At 45.2% G+C, this 21,718-nt stretch overlaps 1 protein-coding gene across 2 annotated transcripts in view; it reads right to left on the bottom strand.

Moving 5' to 3' along the window:
• Window positions 1-17,195, bottom strand: part of LOC138521585 (keratin, type I cytoskeletal 20-like) — a 153,277-nt gene extending 136,082 nt beyond the window's left edge. Inside the window, exon 1 of one of the 2 annotated variants that reach the window (XM_069634530.1) lies at window positions 16,413-17,195. In XM_069634530.1, the coding sequence (XP_069490631.1) occupies window positions 16,413-16,814 (402 nt within the window). In that variant the 5' untranslated portion in view covers window positions 16,815-17,195. Of the gene's footprint in view, window positions 1-11,317; window positions 11,403-16,412 lie in introns of those variants that run through there. The other variant, XM_069634531.1, reaches the window with a different exon arrangement.
• Window positions 17,196-21,718: the final 4,523 nt, after the last annotated feature.

The following is a 21,718-nucleotide window of genomic DNA, read 5'->3' as shown; positions in this document are numbered from 1 at the left end:
ATCCCTAGCAAGCATAGCCAACGGTGAAGTATCGGGAGTTGATGTCCAAAACATCAGGAGGGCTAAATGACAAGTAACCATGGACGATATTACTGAATGACTTAACAGCGAAGAGCAGCTGCCAACAACACTTGGAGAAACTACACATTCTTGCTCAGGAATGGACACAATAAGAGCTCTTCATGAGTAATCCCACACCTTACACTTTTATAGCCTTGTGCAATTAGGGTAATTGGCAGGTTTACTCACCATGCTGATTCGTGTGTGTGGTAGATGCTATTTAAGGCTTAAAATGGGGAAATATTCATGACTATACGCTCAGGGTTTCAAAACAACAGCTTACTAATAGTTTCAGGCATTTTCATACAGCACGTGTGCAGTGGCATGGCAGCGGGTGGGTGTTACTGTGCAGAAACTCAAAATACCTGCCCCCTGGGCCCCGAACTGCCTATGCTGAACTATATTGCACCAGTTTTAAAACCATACTTGCACCGACCAACCAGCACAACAAGGATTTTGGAACCATCGAAAGACCTTTTTCACCAGTTGGTCAGTACACATGTCAGTGGCGAGCACCAGTACAAAAGTGCCTAGCAGCAGAGCCACTTCTGTAAACTGGGGTCTAGAGGGCTTGGCTATCCCAAAGGAGGAACCAAGGATTTCAGTGGCCAGCCAGCTATGTGTCCGGTGAGCTTTAATTAGCTAAAGAATGGAATGAGGAGAAGAGAATAGGGGATGCCCATGGTAAGGAATGGCATATCCCGCAGAAAGAGGGGGCGGTGCGCTGTCATTGTACACCTCACTATCGACTGTATTGTGTACAGTTTGGCCACATCTGGAGCAGGATGCTGAGGTGTGGAGGCAACATATTAAGATGTTGTGCTGCCTTTTGGAAGCTTTGTGCCAGTGTGTCCAGTTCCGCAGAGATGATATGATATGATAAGTCATTTATAACGCGCCTGTACACAAGTGTTTTTAGGCCCGATCACATTTGGAGTGTTTTTTCTCCAGTTCGGCACGGCTGATCTGTGGGCCGCGTCCGATTCTAGCGGTCGCATCTGTTTCATTCTGTCCAGCTCTGGATAACACGCGTAGAGTATTGTGTCCGTATCTCAGAATAGAATCTGGAGTGGTTTGTTCATTTCTGTAGGCCTTTTCTGAGAGTTCAAGTCACTTCCGGGGCCTCTGCTGGTGCTTTGCGCCCGTTTTTAGAGATCAAGGGCCTGATTCATAGAATATTGTGTGCGCTGAAGAGTGACTTGGCCCACTTTTCTGCCCACAAAAACCCATATATTGATTAATGGAGCCGCCTTTGCGTGCTTTTCCGGGACCTTGCAGGGACTTTGTGCAGGTCCGTCACATCTTTGAGTGCAGTGGCGCGCTCAGCACGACACTCCATACAAAGTGTGGGACGGGCCTACACAAGTAAATAAGTAGGGTTGGAACATGCATATTCCCGATACCCTACGCAGAAGGAGGAAGAACAAGGACTTACTGGGGTGTGTCGAGGCACGGGCTACGTGAAGAAATCGCATGCCCAGCAATGCGCAAACACAAGCGTATTCTTGGATCTGACCACGGCAACGCCAGGTCGGTTAAAGAAGCACGCAAAGCTTGTGATCTTTAGGGGTGCATGCACGCAGTTAGGGTGCAGATTGCAGTTGGTGGTGTTCGTATGCAGTTTAGTGGAGTGCAGCCTTGATTTACAGGGATCCACATGTAGATTTAATGTGGCTGGCTTCACTTACGAGAAATGGTATGCATATTGTTGGCCTGCAGTTCGGAATTACAGGTGACCGTATGCAGTGTTGCCTTTGCTGTGGCGGGGATAGGCCGCAGTATTGCATGGGTGCATGATTTTGCAGATGAAGACTGCACAAAGGTAGGAATATGTGGCTAGATTTGCTTTGCATTACATGGAGGCATGTTGTGGCCGTTCAATGGGAAAATCAAATTTCTTTGTGCATCATGTTATTTTATCCCTCAACTTCCATGAATATGCAGCACGCGCAAGAATGCGCAAAGTCGATTTCGGCACGGGGGCTTTGCTGGATTTGGGTGCGTTTTCTATGAGTCTGGCCCCAAATCTAGAGTTTTATTTACCATGTCTCCTTGTCTTCTCTGGATGGTGGTGTCTAGTTCTGGAAGCTACAGCGCCAGCATGATAGCAATTTATGGACGACAGTTCACAGAAGGGGCTTAAGGAGTATTAGACATCACCCAATAAGATCCTTGTAGGTAGAACAGCGAACTTGAATAAACATGTAATATGATTAAATAGTGTTTGAAAAACCGTAACAGCAACACTGCACCCAGTAGGGCCGACTGAAAACAAATACACTGGACATTGAGGACATTTATAAAAGTAAAACAAAATGATGTAAAGGGCACAGTGGGGGCTAGATGTCTGCGGTGTATGGAGGATCTCCCCTTAAGAGATAGGTTAACAAAAACATGGCATGACCAAAAAGGGCCACATTCGGTCACTGTTTGTGGGAAAGGCTTTATCCTATGGGCCCTAATTGCTTGCAACCCCTTCAATAGAACTTGAGATCCTGGAAGCAGGGCTGGGGCCACCAGCTTAGGTGCCCAGGGTGCCTGTACTTCTGCCAGAAGCACTTGGAGGAAATTACTTGCCCGCAAGCCCGCCATCCACCAAAGAGCCAACATTGCTGCTTATATATTTATGGAGGCAAAGAAGAATTCTAGGATCCAGTGCTGATACCTTTGCCTGCAGGGATTTGGGAAACTCAAGCTCCCTGTGGCAGTTCCTCACGAGCCCTGTGTATACATTTGCATTCATCTGATAAGCAGAAAATAAATATCCATCAACTAAGCAGGATATGACATGACTAGAAGTGGCGGCAACCCCTGAGGGTGTGGAATCTTCGAGAAGCACACCTGACAGCACAGATGTGATATGCACAGCAGAAGTGCGCTCCACAAGGTGCCTTGACGTTTCTTCTGACCGAGGAAACATTGGAAAACCCACATTACCACAGCCAACAGCATCAAACCTGAGGCATGAAGGTCGTGTTGTGCTCAGCGTAACTCCCAGCGTAACTCCCAGCAATGACTGCTTGGCACATAAAATCTGTCACTCTCAGACAGTCTACTTGGATCTGCGTGATTTTACTGTCACGGAAAAGTCTGTGACGGAAATGTTTGCATGGAAAATGTACACACTACCAAAGGTTCGTTCGTACATTTCCCAGGTGAACACACACTGCAAATCACTACATACCCACACCCACAACACACCCACGACACCCCCTCACCCACACACCCACCCACACCCCCAACATAAACAAACCCTACATACCTTTTCTTCACGCTGTGTCCCTGCGGTGCCAGTTCCCTTTCACTTCCGTGATCGGGAACTGGTGCTGCAGGGTCCTTTTTTAACTTTTTATTTTTTACGGGCAGCTGCAGGGTTTTCCCCCGCAACCCCCGCTCACTATACTGTAAAGTATAGGGAGCGGGGTGTTGCGTTTTTTTTAGTTTTTACTTACCTACAATGCATGCAATGCATGCCACCAAAGGTTCGAACTTTTGGTGTTCAGACCTTTGGTGGTATTTATTTTCAGACTTTTTGTACAGACAAACCTTTTTTTCCGGTGTGATCGTACAATTCCGTCTACTTCCTATGCTAAGGTTGCATTTGTGTACTATTTGGGAAAGTACAGGTTGCTCCTGTCAACCCATTATGCCCCCATAGGGTTTGCAGTGACCCCTACATCGAGCCAACACAACTCAAGCTGTACTTTCTATGGCGTTAGTACCTCATCCAGCCATGTTTCCTTTTTTTAACTTTTTTTTGGTGGGATTCTTGTAGTGGCAAGTTTGCTCTTCCCATTGTCAATGCATGACTGAAAATAACAGAATGCAAGGAAAAAAAACACAAATTTACGAGAATAGCACTGGCACATCACTTGCTGGCATGGTGAACATTATTTGGAGGAGGGGGCGTTGCGGGGTATGGGCCTATTCGCTGCTGGCGTGGGGCAAGCTGAGACCTCTGGATCCATCCGCCTCCAGTTTAAGAACAACGTTTGCCCAATGAATGAGGTGTGGTGTTTATGGGAGCAGCGTACGTGACAATACCGGTTCTTCAGCGGAAGCCATTGCTCTTCGGGGAGTTTGCAAATGCTTTGATGAACACTGTCACTTACTGTCAACAAAGTAATTATTGTGCATTGTGGTTTTCCTGACGTGCTCCCACACAAGTGCTCAGGACAATAGGAGATCTTAAGGTGTGCAGCATTATGACTCACAATGTGGGACGGCCTTTTGTCGTGTTGTTCGCTTCGTATGTGGCTGTGGAATATAAAGCGATGATGGCTCGGGTAGAGGGCAGCAGTCGGCCTTCTACCACCACCCAACCACGCCAGTAAAGCTATGAGAAGATTGTGGTTCTGGTGGAGCTCTACTACTGACTATAGGAATAGTGGACTCGCTCACACTGGCAGTCAATTTCATGTGCTTGGATTCCAGATCATCCCAGTAGAGTTGAGGGCCACCAATGCTGCAAAACTTCATGTGGTTGAGAGGAGGTTACAGGCCGCCACAGTCATGGATTGCCTCTCACTTATCTCCAAGAAATTGGAAGTGGAATTTCAATTACCATCGCAACCTCATGCCAGTGGTCTCACACATGGGATCACGGGGAGTTCTATCTCAGTGGACACTGAGTGTTTGGGGTTTCCCTCCCAGTAGACGACACCCCCGCGCACCCAAGAGTGTGAGAGGAAAATCAACTCACAGTATTATCACCTTGTCTGGTCCTCCCTCTCTGTTTGTATGTGGTCAATTTCTACTGCTGTTCAATGGTTGTCTTTTCTCCTCAGCAGGATCGAGGCAGATGATGGGCGTGTAGACTTCGGCCTCCATGCTGCTGCTTTACTCTATCAGAACTCAGCGGTCGACCCACAGTGACTGTCCTATGAAAAAGAAGCCATGTTTTTTCTACAACTAGCCCCAGCTCGTGGTTCAAGGAGCATAACATGGATTTTCAAAAAGGAAATCTATGCTTGATGAGGATAGTCCTTGAAGTCAAACTTGGATTTTTCTCTGGGCATCATAAATTAGATAGGTGTGGGGCAGGCACCTATAATGTATTGTTCTGTAGCTGTGACCAATGCCACAGAACTAAACACCGGTCACAGAACCCACCACTTGCCACAGAGACCACCGTTGCCACAATAGCCTCTACAAGGGAACTCTCAGTGATGTTATGTATGCAAACAGTTCAACTATGTGCTACTGACACTGCGGTTGCAATATTAGTATCTACGGTATGAAGAAGTGCATTGTGACCTTATGTTAAGTTAACGGGCGTTAATAGTGCACCAAAGCACTACCATAGTGCCTGAGAGTGCCCATCTTTGTATGTATGTTGGCATATTGACCCCTTCCAGGGTCTCCATACCCAAGTCTGTGGAGGAAATGGGATAGCAGGGAGAAGACGGCAGGATGAGTACAGAAGTTGCGCGTGCTATGATCATAGGGCAGGAATGGAAGCAGCTGGGTAAATAATGTGTTATGATAACTTGGGTGCATGCCTACTAGACTATAGATCAGGGATTCACAAGAGGAGGTAAGCCTTGCAACATGCATGCACACCAGAAAAGGAGGCAGATTCAAGGAGTGCACATATTAAAGCAATAGTTGTTGGCCTCATGTAGGGCTAGAGATGCGCTCAAGCAGACCCGTGCAGTGTGGTAGCTTTTGCCGAGGAGCACCTTTAATTATTCCTGCAGGTAAACTCGAGAATACTCATTCTGGGACCATTCACCTGAGAGCGGTCTAATGAAGTGCAACATGTGTGCGAAGGTTCATGATGGTGGGAAACACAAGTGAGGGCCTGCGGTGTGATCTAATTGGCACCAAGCATGGCACACTCTCACATAGAGATGTTCTCGTGAAGCGAGCTATTCCGACTTCAATACTCTGACTACCCCTCTTATAAGTGAATTCCTTGCGTGGCAGACGCTCGGAGATCCTGGTGGAGCTAATGGCCTGCCATGGGTTATTCGCAACGCTCACTCACGTCCAAGAGCTTCATGAGCGACATAATGCACTCAAGAGTTCTCTTACACCAGTGCAGACAGGAGGATGGAAGAACATTGTGATCAGCAAAGGCAAGAGTGGCTGAGAGCCCCGGGAGAATGAGTGCAGCTCCGCCATCTTGACAGCCCTTTGCAGGACTGATTCTGCGCTATGTTTCTGTTTGAGGCCTACTGGTGGCCAGTTTGGCAAGAAATCTTTAGTAGGAAATTGCTCTGAAGCTATTTAGACTTCTAGTGCCCAGAGACACTTTTTATTAGAGCTTTACTATATTATTTATTTATTTTGAAGCTTATATAGCGCACCTAGCCCAGAGGCATCTGGGCACTTTCTTGCGTGAGAAAGAATGAGTTACAGTTGTTACAGAGGAAATGCAAGACACAGACAGTAGGTGATAGTTACAGTAGTTGCACAGTGAAGACACGACATGGACAGTAGGTGAGAAGGTGAACAATGGGACAGGAAGTGACAATAGACATGGGTCGCTTTCAGATACAGGTGGGCTAGGTTGGTGTGGGGGTATATTGTGCAAACCAATACTTGGCTGTGCCTTGGCTTTGGTGTTTTCAGAACCTTTGAGCAGTTGTCACCCTTATTAATGCAAAAGGTTTGGAATACTAACTAGTGTTGACAGAGCATATATGCATCAAGCATGCAGTGAGTGAAGAATACACATCATGTGTGTTTGCCAAGGGTGTCCTTCGAGTTAGCAGAGAGCAGCCCCACCCGCCCGCCCATTTTTCGCTTTGATAACTGAGCCCCGGGCTTTACCTTAGGCATATCAAGGAGATGCTCTTAGCACATGATGGCTGCCCTCCTGAGCTGCATCTCTGGCATAGTTAACATATTGCAGGCAGCTCAATTAGCCGTCCATCGGATCCGTGCGATTTTGTGGACATCTCATGGTTTTAAGCATATTGCAGGATAGTTTATTCATGGAAAATGTCACTTTCTATTTAGAGTGTCATGGGGTCTCAAAGGTCATGTTAGATGATCACTCCCTTCCCTGACAATGGAGTCATAAGTTGTGAGATGCCATTTACTGTGATATCATCGGGGGCCAACGTGACTGTGATGTCATTTCCGCTATCCCTGTTGTTTTGGTGAATTGTCACTAGTAGTTGACAGTACTGAAATGTGGTGCCATAATTCAGGGTAGCTGTTCTGAGAATTATAAAAATAGAGTTCTTGTACACACTCCACAACAGTATTTTAAAATCATTTTGAGTGGTGAAGTTTGGATATATTGTGCTATTTTTATACTGCGCTTCACCCGCATGTTTCTTCTGTTTGTATGTTTCCCCTTTATTTCAAACTAGAGATGTCTGGTAAGGAAACAAGAAAGCCTCTTCGGGCTGGCGTATGCAGACAGCCTGGCATCACTGTGGCATTGCCACAAAGAAAGGACTAACAATTCAAATAGATTGCCAGGAAATACTGCACCTGAAAAGATTTTATCGAATTGGTGCACTTTTTCACACAAATATAGATGAGAAGTTGAGTCGGGGTATTGATTAGGAATGGGGGATGTGGAGGGAGCTGTGGGGAGATCTCCCGCATTTATTTATGCAAAAAAGTGCAAAAGAACAGAAACAAAGTTGGGATTTGCGGGATTCGCAGTAAAGGATTCGATATGTTCACGTAGATCCCACTTCGTACACTGACAAGCACCCACAAACCTACTGTCTCCGATGGGGCCCCAGAGTAGCAGTACTGCATGTACCAGAGCGCTCTTCCCAGGATGGGCATGCACTGCGAGTGTGGGCGTGCATGCTGCCAGCGATGTTCCATGGCTTTCAAAGGGCACGATTGTTTGCCAGTTTGAAGTTATTGCTGTACCCATGCCCACAGGCCCCTTGGGGTAGAGCAGACATGAATTTGAGCTGGTTGTACTGAGAAGCCGCAGATATCTATCCTAGCACATCCTTTCCAACCGATCCTGCTGCATATGCAGGCGGTCTGTCCGTGTGACGTCTCACAGTAGTTGTCAATCCACAGGCTTTACGTTACAACTACTAAGGTAACAATAAGGGCCTAATTGACAGAAGCGTTTCATAATGGCGTGATGCCATAGGAAAAAAAGCCTTTTATAATGGCGTGATCCCATAGGAAAACAAGCCATTTATAATGGCGTGATCCCATAGGAAAACAAGCCGTTTATAATGGTGTGATCCCATAGGAAAACAAGCCGTTTATGATGGCGCGATCCTATAGGAAAACAAGCCTTTTATAATGGCGTGATACCATAGGAAAACAAGCCTTTTATAATGGTGTGATCCCATAGGAAAACAAGCCGTTTCGATCCCATAGGAAAACAAGCCTTTTGTAATGGCGTGATACCATAGGAATACACGCCGTTTATAATGGCGTGATCCCATAGGAAAACAAGCCTTTTATAATGTTGTGATGCCATAGGAAAACAAGCCTTTTATAATGTTGTGATGCCATAGGAAAACAAGCCTTTTATAATGGTGTGATACCATAGGAAAACAAGCCGTTTATAATGGCGCGATCCAATAGGAAAACAAGCCGTTTATAATGTTGTGATGCCAGAGGAAAACAAGCCTTTTATAATGGCGTGATACCATAGGAAAACAAGCCTTTTATAAATGGCGGGATCCCATAGGAAAACAAGCCGTTTATAATGGCACGATCCAATAGGAAAACAAGCCATTTAACTTGGCATGATCCCATAGGAAAGAATGCCGTTTAAATGTTTTATGCAAATAGCACCCGTCTTGTGAGGAAGTTGAAAGTGTACCTTGTCTTGAGCTGCAGGGAGCAGTTGTTATCTGCGTGTCCCATGTGCTTTAAGCAAATGTTACCCCGGTTATATATTTATATATAATGCTGAATATATGTATGTGTGTGTGTTTGTCCGGCTATACAAATCCACACCGGTGAACCCACGTCTACCAAATTTTGCATGGATTCCTCTTATGTCTGGGGCAAGATCGTAGTCTATGTTTGGATGCAAAAATATTATATGCAAAAAAAATGTTTTGTGTGTGTGTGTATGTTTGTCCGGCTATACAAATTGGATGCAAACAATGTACTCATAGACATCCTCATTTACTGATGCTCATCCCGATTCACTACAGTAGGTACTAGAAGGAGGCAACATTTGGAAAAGAGACGGTAGCAAAATGTTCAATATGGTGGTTATTTCTTGAAAATGTATTACTACTGTATACAGATCGAAAGTGTTTACTAAAGAATTTTTTTTTAAAGGGAATAAAAACAAAGAATTTTACATTTTGTTTTAACATGCCACTCCAAATATGGGAAATGGCAAGGTTACAGTTTACTTAAGTTCATTCACCAGCAGAGAGCACAATCAATCAATATTTCTTGAACATTTTCTCAAATGTGATGAAGCCATTAAGTGACTGAAACTGATGCAAAGGGAAAATCAATATCAAGAGCTTCTGAAACACAACAACAAACAGCAGCGCGACTTGCCGACCAGAGGACAAGAGCAACTTTCTCCAGAGCAAATGAGATGCCAGAGCAAACTGAAGCAAGACTTGCCGACAAGAAAACAAGAGCAACAGCCTCCAAGGCACATGAGACACCAGAGCAAACTGAAGAAAGACTTGCCGACAAGAGGACAAGAGCAACAGCCTCCAAGGCACATGAGACACCAGAGCAAACTGAAGCAAGACTTGCCAACAAGAGGACAAGAGCAACATTCTCCACGTCACATGAGACTCCAGAGCAAACTGAAGCAAGACTTGACAACAAAGAACCTCCTCCAGGGAACACGAGACACCACTCGATCAGGACACAGGCAATGCCAGGTACCTCAGTTAGTAGAAGCTGAAAATGAAAATATACCTTGCCTTGAAGTGAAGAGGGTTAGTATTTGTGTGCCCTATATATTTTAAGCAAATGGTACCCTTTTGCAAGGAACATGAACGTTTACCTTGCCTTGAAATACAGGTGTCCAGTTACCTGTCTGCCCCAAATGTGTTAAGTGAATGATACTCCCTTTGCAAGGAAAATGAAAGTGTACCTTGCCATGAGCTGCAGGGGGACAGTTGCATGTGTGCTCTATATGTTTTAAGCAAATGGAACCCACTCTGCAATAAGGATGAAAGTGTACCTTGCCTTGAGCTGTATGGGGACAGCGACCCGTGTGTCCTCTATGTTTTAAGTCAATGGGCCTCATTACGACTCAGGCGGTAAGGGGTTTACGGCGGCTTAAACAGCGCCGACCCTTACCGCCTGATTCCGAGGTCCCTTAGCGCCATGGAGGTTTTAACACCTGCTTTTAGCAGGTGTTAAAATCCATGGCGCTAAGGGACCTTGATGTTAATTACGCCACCGTAATTTACGGTGGCGTAATTAACGCCTTCCCCACTCCCATTATGCCCTATGGGGCAAAAATGGGAATGGGGAAGGGTAAATGGGGATTGGGGACTTACCGCCCCGCCAACCTCGGAATGGGGCGGTAAGTCCGCCAACCACCATGGCGTAAACGTAGTTTACGCCATGGTGGTAAAGGTACGACCCAGGCGGTAACTTACTGCCTGGGTCGTAATGAGATAGTCCCTTTGTAATGAATATTAACGTGTACTCTGCCTTGAGCTGCAGGGGGGCGCTCTGTGCCCTTCTCATTATAAGCATCCACCATCTGTTCATTTTTCGTCTGGATGAATGTGGACCTCTAGTAGTTGCTCTTCATTTTTGTCTCGTTTTACACAGCAAAAATTAATTAGGAAGAATACTGGTTCAATAAGAAAACAAATCGTATTAATGCTGACTGAAAAGTCTGAAAAACAAATGCCATAACACCGGGCTGCTTAGTTATGGTACATAATGCCAAAACGCTAATGGCTATTGTGCCCGTTGAAGCTGCCAACAGGTGCCTTTAAGTGAGTAAAATTGTGCAGTGTGAAGAAGGGCTGACTTCTGTTTGTGTAAAGTGCAGAGGGCTGTGAGGTAATGCAGATGGACGTTTCTCCAAAGAGACTAGGATGGGCCTCTGAGGTATGCTGCCCTCACCTGTGTACTTTGTGTCCTGCCAGGAGCTGCAAAAGGGCGTCACATCTTGAGGCTCATATTAGCACCCAGGGCGTGGGGAGCAACCAATCAGGTTCATTGGTTCGCGGGCTTGAACTACTGATCTAAGCCTGCGTTCCAATGAACCCGTTGGCTGCTTCCCCAGCCCCACAGCACCATCTTCTCCCCACCCTCCCTTCCCTTCATTTCTGAAGTAATCCCACACTCCCTCCACAGCCCCACTTACCTGATTGTGGCATCAAGAGATCCACAGCCACCGCAACTTTGCTCCGTCTCTGCCGCAGCTTCTGTCCATCTCCCTTTGCTGGCCACCATGGAAATGGAAGAGGGGCTCTGGAGGAAGCCCCGCATTCCAGCTCCGTGGCGGCCATCTTATGTAAGTATTTCCAGCCCTTGGAACGGGTTGTTAACGCTATGATATAATCAGCCAGTGATGATGTTACAACTAGAGAATTATTATCCAATGGGCCGGTATTGGTGTCATAATTAGAGGATTGGGAGTTAATCAGACAGTTATGAAGTGTTCTTATAATTGCCCAGGAGCAATAACAGTATTAGAGGATTTCTAGATTATCATCCAGTGAGCCGATCACAAGATACTCAGACAGTGTTGATATGAATACTAGTGCTACAATCATTGGTCAGTTGTGATGTCACATCTACAGGATTATGAAATGATCAGTCAATGGTCATGTCACAAGGAGAAAATTTCAAAGATATGCTTCACTCACCACATGCTCTATGTTGCAATTGTTATTACAATACTATACGCATTCGCGTGAGATGTCATACGGGGCGCTGAGTACGCAAGTGCTCAACATCCGCTGCCCTCCACCTTCCCTAACCCGGAAAAGGATGATGTGCTTAATGTTCCTATACCTGCCATGGAACTTCCCTAAAATCTAGCCACTGCCCCCCAAACCCCTGGAAATTCAAAAGTGGTCTCTCCTGAATGTCATCCACCTACAAGTGGTGCCACGTGTCACTGGCTATCACTTAACACTAAATGAGGCCACTTGCAGGTGCCGTTTGACTTTAATGACGACTTCATGATAACCTGTGTGTTTTTCTGACATACATCCCAGAGAGGCGTGCTTACTACATGTGGTATCATGTCTCCCTGGTTAGAAGTTATCTCTACAGGTGCTACCGTATCCGCATTGTTAATGCCCCTCCCACCCCCCCTCCGTTGTCCTTGAGTATATAGTGTGGGCCCCCTCATGAAAGTGCAATGTTATCACGCCCTGGCCACAAGTCGAGCCGACAGGTGTAAGCCATGCCTGTGCGCTCCAAGAGTTGTCATTGAATACCACAATTGTCATATTGTGCAGTGATGTCACGAGCTGGGAACTCAAGCCCTACTGGGACAATATGTGTATCTTGCAGTGCCCCGGGTGGGGTAAGCGATCTCACCCAGACAATGGGAATCCATGGCTCTGAAAGAGAGATAGGGGGCCCACTCACCGCGCGCCAACCTCTCACTGTCCCCGGGTAGAAAAGCCTGAGTCCTCACTCATTAAGAGCACCATCTTGTATAGTGTACCACGTGATGCAACGTTTTTGGCGCCCTCATTGCGGTTATTTTGAGAAATGCTGTTGATTCCATTTATTGACTCACAGAGAATGAACAGCAGAGCAAGCATGCTGAGACTGGAAGGGAAGGCTTGAGGAATCGTAAGGGTGATGATGGTTGTGTAAAGGGCATTCTGGTGGCAGGGCCAGACACACCCGACACAACTGAGCAAAGATCGGTCTCAGAAGAAGCAGGTCAGTGTGCTTGGCCACTATGCAATGAGACAATGGCAAAATGCCTTTCCTTTTGTCATAAGTGCCACATGCTGGATTATTCCCACTTCCAAGCGCTATAATACACATTTTTGGTGAGTGAATTTGTACACCATAAGGTGCTCCTTTGAGATAAATTGTCTCTTGGCACCGACCTTCACCCTCCTGCTTTCCATTGCATTTAACTCAGAAAATGTGGGGTATAATCCTTACCTCGTTCTGACATACTGCATTCATAAAGCTTCTGAGCACTTTAAGACACAGAGGGCCTCATTACGAGTTTGGTAGCAGTAAATCCTCTGAGATACCACCAAACAGATTTACCGTTGCCACCACTTGGTCCAGCGGAATTACCGCCGGATTACAAGTGGTGGTAGGCAGCGTTAGTCCCCATTTACTGGAGTCCATAAGACCCGATGGGGATTTCAGCGGAATCACCACAGCAGTAATTTCACTGGCGGTAATTCTGCCAATTTAGCCGGTTTTTAGCTGCAAAGCAGGATACCTCCAGCATTCTTCTGGAGGCTTTTCCTCCACCTATCCTCCAAACCCGTAGTTCGGTGGAACTCTGGTAATGCGGATGTAATGCAGTGGTAGCACCGCCAAACTAACAACGAGGCCCTTTAATTCCATGAAATGACCGAGTTCAGACAGCCACAGAAAACAGAGAGAGCATCAGACCATCCTGGAATCCCTCCTAGGGGCTACTGAGAAAGCCTGAATACCCCCTGAAAGTCACTGGGCCACCTGGGTGGTCCTGAGAAAGTGTAATGTTGCTCACCTAGGCTGATTCCAGAGTTTGGGGCCTAGGCAGTGTCTGGTTTTCTTGATGTGGATATTTGGTTCTTGGAATAACATATTGCACATCACCTGAGTGCAATACATACGCAAAGGTGTGAAGTCTTGATCACAATTACTAAGAACGATAGCGGCTCCTCCAGTAATGCTTTAAAATATTAAATGGTATGTTATGTTAATAGTTCGTTTATGGTGTGCAGTCATAATGTCGACATCAATAATGTCGACAGTCAAAATGTCGACAAATTAATGTCGAAAAACAATAATGTCGACAAACAAAAATGTCGACATTATTCGATATTTTTTCGAAATTTAACTTAGTGCATGCATAAATAAATAAATAAATATATATATGATGTGGTGAGTATGAGGGGTGGTTGGGGGGGTGTGGGGGATGGCAGGGGGGTGTTGGGTGAAGGGGGGGTTGGGGGGGGACCCCCCATAGCAAATACAATTTTTATTTATGTAATTATTGGATAAATAAATAAATAAATAAATAAATAATTGGTATGTGTTGAGTATGAGGGGTGAAAGGGTGGTTGGGGGGTGTGGGGGGGGTGGCAGGGGGGTGTTGGGTGAGGGGGGGTTGGGGGGGGACCCCCCCCATAGTAAATGATCCTTTGTTAGTTTATTTATTTATTTAATAAATAAATAAATAAATAAATAAATGGTATGTGTTGAGTGTGAGGGGTGAAAGGGTGGTTGGGGGGTGTGGGGGGGGGTGGCAGGGGAGTGTTGGGTGAGGTGTTGATAGTTTTAAGGGTTTATAGTCATAATGTCAAAAAAAAAATGTCGACATTTTTTTTTCGAAAAAATGACTTTTTACATTATAAGTATAGGATGTCGACATTATTATTTTCGACATTTTTTTTTCGACATTTTTGTCTGTCGACATTTTTTTTTCGACATTATGACTATAAACCTTCGTTTATACTGCACACAACAAATCACCACCATAGTAGTCGCAAAGGGCCCAGGCTTTCCCGAGAGTTGCAGCACTATGCCCTCGTCAGGGGTCCCCAGACCTACTGCAGAAGGAAAGGGGACAGGCTCAGATAAGAGGATTGGAAAGAGGGGATAGGTGCCATAAAACATAGGATTTTAACTGTTATAAACATTGACAAGAGTCAATGGTTCTTCAAATAGAGCTAGATCAGAGGTTTGCAACCTTTGGCTCTCCAGATGTTTAAGACTACAACTCCATCAGCGCCAACCACCATAGTCAACGGTGAGGGATCATGGGAGTCGTAGTCCAACACATGTGGATAGCCGCAGGTTGAAGACTCCTGTACTAGATGCATGACAACATTTCTTGAGCCTTGTTGCAAGGTTTGGTAAACTGAAGGAACATTTATTGAGTCCTCTTTGTATGTTCTTTGCTTTATATCCCAAGCTATTCGTCCCGTCCTTCTAAACCTCCAAATGTGTTGTTCCTTTTCCAATCTACCCTTGGATAAAACTTCTAAAATGTCTTTATAGCCCGAGAGGAAATTATATAGCCATTAAGGCAGCTCAGTAGGTTGAGCGACGACAGCAGATGTCTAATTCAGGTAGGGCCACCTCAACCTTCCATCATTCAGGTCGATATAAGAGTACCATTACAGTGGGAAACAATATTACTTAAGCACCAGGAAATAAAAGTGGCCATTCTCATATAGAGTAACTGAATAAAGGGGAGGCGATCTTAAAACAGGAATAGTTTGGGACTAAAAGATCTGTCATTCCATCTACCACACATGGGAATGCGAGAAACGGATTTTGCTTCAGAAGAAGTCTATGCAAAATAGGAGGAACAATACATTTGCCAGGGACTACATAACAAACAAAAATACTCAATGAGGCAAATTAGTTTGTTAGTAAAGCAATTACTTTAAAAAAAATGCCCTAGTACAACAGTATGCATAAAGTGCCACAGGGACTGAATGACTGTATACACGAATGCTTCTGGGACTAAATGACTTTAGAGATACATAACTACATTAATGAGATAGCAAAACATTAATTTAAAGATCAAAAAGCTAAGGCAATTGTAACAAGATTAACTGCAAATGGAAGCCAACGTAGTGATGTGTTGTGCAGTGCAACAGGAGGCCATATTGGGTGCAGAGATATGTTCCAGTGCATTTTTAAGAAAGACATCTCCATTAGGCGCCCATCACTTCGCCCAGTGCACTTGATGCACTGTAGTTTAGTTGCAAAGAGCCTCCTTTCTAAACCCCATTCCTTGTTCAGCACACGCTCAAGACCCATTCAATTCTAAGCAATGTATTCTCAGTTTGACCGAGTGGGACCAAGACCTGAGTCATTGTTCCGGCATCAATGGTGATAGACCATTCGCTGAGCTTTACATGCCCTGTGCTCAAGGTTGCATTTTAGTAATGGGGCCTCATACCGCCTTAAATCCAAGGGCTGGGGTAGGCACAATGCTGGCCTGGATAAATCTGGGTGACCAGGGCCTTGCTGGCAGATGATCCGCCTTGCAGGTTTTTACGAGATATGACTAGACATCATCAGTGCCTGTCACGTCAGGTGCAACACGGCATGGCTCCTATGCGCCAGAGTGGATGACCCCGCCACACAGCCGGCCCTTGCTTACCTAAGGTTGCACTGCTCAGTGGCAATGCCCCAACCTGACCAGACTGTGTGATCTTGGTCAGTGAAGGTATTTGAAGGGCTCAAGTCCCTTTCAAGCTTTCTACTGATGGCAGGTCATGCGCCAAGGCTTAGAGTGGGCCTACCTGTGTCTGAAGGTCGGCGATGGTTTTCTCGTAGGTACTGTAGTCTCTCTTCCCTCTGGTTGCGCGCTGCGCGTGCCAGTCGCAGATCTTGACCTCCAGCTCTTTGTTGGCCTCCTGCAGTTCCTGCACCTTATCCATGTAGGAGGCCAAGCGCTCGTTGAGGTTCTTCATGGTCTCTTTCTCGTTGGTGGAGAGGAGGCCATCTGCAGAGCTCCCTCCCGAGTTCCAGCTTCCCCCTGATTGCCATCCAGAGGAGGTCACGGTGGAGGTCATCACCTTGCTGACCCCTAGCCCATCGTGGTCACTAGAGGGGCCATACAGGCTCCCCCCTTTGATAAGACGGACGGAACTTCCCTGTGGGGAGCCAGTGGTGGACCAGGAGGTCGTGCGCGTGTAGCTCATGGTGGCTTCGTATACAGGTGCACACGGCAGGCTGTCAGTGCAACCAGCTGGCTTGGCTTGTCAGAGCAGAGTCACCTCACCCGTCTTCTCCAGAGTCTTTTATGCCTTTCAACGTGGGAGTTGCCAAACTTAAGCTAACACGGTTGTGTCAGCGCCTACAAACATGTTTCCGATTGCACAATCCCCAGTCTCTCAGCGCTTTCCTTCTCGGCGTGTTTTTATTTTGAATAACAACTGAGGCGCGCACCGGCCTCTTCTTTTTTTCTTATTGTACAGCAGGGTGTAGCCCAGGCGGAGCCTGCCCCGCCGCAGCCTACGTTCTAATTACTCCGTCAGGTGGAAGCCTCGCATTGTCCCGTCAGCGAGAAGCACGGCGGGGGTAACGTTACCGCCTGCACTGTGCTACGTGGGACAGGAGGTGACAGGGAAAGGGGGCGTGTGCAACTCCCGTCCCACCCAAACCCAGAGTGCAAAGGAATGTTTGTTATCCTCAGAGCATCGGGCACCCTTCCCTGACTCGCTTCCCTCCCCCACCTGCCTTTGACCTCACTTCCAATATAAATCTTGGAATTCAACCAGCACAGTCTGGGAGGATGGGAACTGAACGGGAGTAGTTTCTCCCTCTCTCTCTCTCTCTCTCTCTCTCTCTCTCTCTCTCTCTCTCCCTCTCTCTCGCTCTCTCTCTTTTTCATCTCCTCCTCTCTCTACCTCTCTGTTTCTTCTCTTCCCCCTCTCTCGTTCTTCAGATTTCTCTCCTCCACCTCTCTGTCCTAGCTTGCGCTTTCTCTCCCTTGCTCTCTTATTTGATCCTCCTCTCCTTTTCCCATCCTCTCTTCTTTCTCTCGCTTTCTCTTTCGCACTTGTGTGCTTCTCTTGCTCCCCCTCTATCTCCTCCCACACTCTCCTCTCCTCTCCTCCTCTCCTCTCCTCTCCTCTGCTCCCCCCTCCCCTCCCTTTCCCTCCCCTTCCCTTCCCTTCCCTTCTCTTCTCTTCTCTTCTAGTTTCTTTTCTTCTCTTCTCCTCTTCCTTTCCCCTCTTTTTCAAGATCTCACTCTCACACTATCTTACTTTCTTTATAGCGCTCTCTCTCTTCCTTACTCTGGTGTCCTCTCTCCCTCTCTCATACTCTCTATCGCCCCCCCTTCTTTCTCTCTCCTCGCTCTCATCATTTCTACCCACCCCAATTCCTCCAGTCTCCTCCAGGGACATCATTTAGGGGTCGCCAGACGTCGTCCGGGGTCGCAGGTCTCCCTTGCTACCACTGTGGTCTCCCTTGCTTCCGCTAAAAAAAATAAAAAATATATATTTTTTTATTTTTTACAAATTGAAGCTCCTCTGATGTGGCCAATGCCATGTGCCTCTTTGTTTCTAGAGTGGCTAGATTTCTTGTTCAGGCTTCTTTAAAAAAAACAAAAAAAATCGGGGTTCCACAAGTGTAACGCTTTGGGTAGTGAGCGTAAGTAAGAAAGAATGGGAATAACAAATATTTTGTCTTTCTGGAATTCGAAACAATAATTGCTAGACTCATTAAAGGTTTATTTCAGGCACACTTCAGGGGGTGAGTCACTGATTTAGTCTGTTCTTAAACACTTCAAAGTCGCAATGCAGACACAATTCTCCAAAAAGCATTTAGAGTAGAATAAGCATCCATTTTGGACTCTGTATTTTGTTTTTTTTACAAGGTGCAGTTATAGCATGTTTTTTCTGCTGATACATATGGCGATCCATTCTTTTATGAAATGTATATCAAGTTACACTGATAATGTACATATTTTTATAGTGCACTTAGAAACAATATTGTGATTCCACTTCCTGTTTTCTCAATAGGTAAATGGTCGTGTTACATCGCTTCCCATGATGTCACTTTGGGGTGGGGTCAAATGTCATCACTTCCTGTGATGTCATCAGAGGTCAAGAGCTATGTGATGTCACTTCCGCTACCCCAGGCATTTTGGTGAAATGAAGTCCCTGGTCTCCTCATTTTACTTTCTACTTCGATATGAGAAACATTTTGAAAAAGAAAGATATTTTCCCAAATTCACTTCCCTCCACCCCCCCAAAAGAGTCAAAGACGATGTCCACCCATGAATAAAAAAAAAGTCCAGACAAGATTTGGGGATATCCAACAACATATGCATAAGAACAATGTACATGTAATGATTTTGAACTGATTTATTATGAATATGTTTTAAGTTATTTTAAATGCTGGGCTGGCCTGTATTTGCTTCTATACCGAGGAGGAAGATTTGGGCAATAATTCCATGTTGTTACTCTTTGGCGGTGAGTGAATATATATGTGGTGACACTGGACCGCACCTCCCATCATGAATGGACCGAGGGAAAAGCACTCTGTCGAGCTGGATTAGGCAAGCATTGTTCAGGGCCCCTGCAAGACTGTACTTCCAAGACCAGCATTCTAGCAGTCTCTCATGTATGTGGCGGGATACAATGTTCCAATATGACTGCTGCAAAAATGGAAAAATAGCGGAAGACACAGGATCAAGAGCGAGAACGATGCAAGCTGGAGTAGATCAGAGTAAAGGACCTTGGACCTAGTACCCGCAATGTGATGACGGGAACGAATGACGAATAGGCCAGTGCGACATAAAACGGGACCCGGGAACAACATGGAGTAAGAAAGAAGGAGCCAGCCTACAGACGTGCAGATCCATTGGATGTTGAGAGAGATAGTTTTCCTGGCAGCGAGAGAGCGGTGGTCGGCACCCGCGAGAGGGATCAGCTGTTTTCATGATCTCAAGGTAAGCAAATAAAGCTTGTTTAAAAATCGGAACAAGAAGGGGATGAAGGATAAGAAATACGTTTTAACAATAGGATCATGCTAGTTTCTTTGTTTACCTAGGCTTCTCCATCCTGCAGACTGAATTTAAAATCTGAGGAGAGACAACTTGGGAACAAAGAAGATTGGGACCTGCAAAAATGCTTAGCTGCAACTAAACCTGATGTAAGTAAATGGAATACGAATAAGAAGGGAGTAATGAAGAGTAAAGGACTAAAAACAATAGAACAACATCAGTATTTGTCTTCCTACTTACGCCAGCTCAGTGTGTAGAAAGAAACTACCTTTAGGAAGGAGCCCTGGGGACCTAAGGAAGACCGGGACTTTGCTCGTGATCCGGAGTCAGAAGTTAAAAATCCAGAGAGGATAGACTTGGAACTCAGGGGGATTAAGATCAGACAAAAGGGTATAATGATTAAGGATACTGATATAAATAACCCGTAAAGTAAATAAAGGTAATTGTGAAGAGTGTAGCCTTTACAGGTGGCCATTTGTTACTTTCTTTTTGAATAGGTAGTGCAGGAGTACGAAGAGTGCGATAACTCTACCTATAGTACTATAACCTAGAGACGAACACACCATAAGAAGGTTGGAGAAGATAGACAATACATATGCAGGAGTAAGATGGTAAAGAACACACTGCTGCCTATGTTGCTTTTAATAAAAAGCGCAACTCACAAGGTCGAGATTCTAGAGAGACAAATGTCCAAATGCTTGAAGAGATGGTTTACATAAAAAGATGAATCTTTTTAGAATTGTTAACGCAAAACCTGTTCCCAATCATAAGTGAGGCTTGCTAATGACAAATGCAAGGAAGAAGGTCTAAATGAGTTGTCCTCTTCCGTGGTGATTTATACACTTTTTCTTGTAGTAAAGAAATTACAATCAAGATGTTTGAATGATAAAACAATTTTTGTATACTTGCTTCCCACAGATATCCTCTTGGTGTTCTGGCCCATATGAAAGATAGAAGGGAGTGGAACATAAGATCACTCACCAGAAAGTGCAAGAAGACCAGAATGGCAAATGTATAGCAAGCTTTTACAGTACATACCCCTGAAGAATTTCCTAGTGAATTGTATGAAATAACAAACGAAAGAAACATGTTGGGTCGGTTGTGATTGTTGAACGGTTGAATGAATGGGTGACAGATGTACGGATGTTCAGAAGGAGTTGGGAATTTTGTGTTCTCTTGTCAATGTAGACAGGTGTTAACAATAGATCCCTATTGAAAACTTGTTCTATATAAAAATCTAGTACCAGAAAACCAATGTACTAGGCAACAGATTGTATATGGGACAAAATTGTCCAAATATAAAGCATTTTTAGAATTTGTTTTTTAAAGATGATAAATAATGTATTTTACTGAAATGTATTTTATAAAATGAAAATAAATTGATATTTTTGATAGAAAATTGGGAATCGTATGTTGTAATTTAATAGACAATAATACATACGACTGGGCTGAAACAAAAAGGTACTCGAGAAGCAAGGGAGCCTTTAAACACATTTGTTGTATCATTGGGATACAATGTTCACCAAGCACAAGGTGCTACAGTGAAGGAAAGGTCCAAAAGAGGTGCTGGGCGCTTTCCAAGAAGAACGGGGCATGCTGGGGTGAGCCCAAAATCCTTCGTCCCCCATTGGCCGTGTTTAAGCAGCAGGAAGTAGGGAGAGAAGACGGCATTGGGCCTCATTCCAAGTTGGCCGGTACACAGAAAATGTGCTAGTAATAATGTTTACCAGCATTTTTTTTCCAAACTGGGCAACTACAACTTTGCTGGTATGGGGTAAATCCAACCCCTACTGTCCAAAAACTGCCTTACTACCGGCATGGGATGGGGATAAACCACCCGTAACAGCACTTGTAATCGGCCGGAATAAGGCAGACCAAGTGACGATAACAGTGAAAAGAGGGTCACAAAAAGCCAAATAACCATCTACCTGGTATTTGTCAACAAAAAGCCAAATAACCATCTACCTGGTATTTGTCAAAAAAGAGATAACACAGAGGGATTGTGGTATGCTAAATGCAAGGTACCCAGTTTATTGCAATGGACTGGGGAAAAAAGCAAGATTAAAAGCCAAGATCTCACTCCAGAATTCT

Source organism: Ambystoma mexicanum, chromosome 13 (assembly GCF_040938575.1).
Source record: "Ambystoma mexicanum isolate Mex_15411 chromosome 13, UKY_AmexF1_1, whole genome shotgun sequence".
NCBI classification, from domain to species: Eukaryota; Metazoa; Chordata; class Amphibia; order Caudata; family Ambystomatidae; genus Ambystoma; species Ambystoma mexicanum.
The sequence above is the reverse complement of the archived record's forward strand: the minus strand, read 5'-3'. Positions and strand labels throughout refer to the sequence as shown.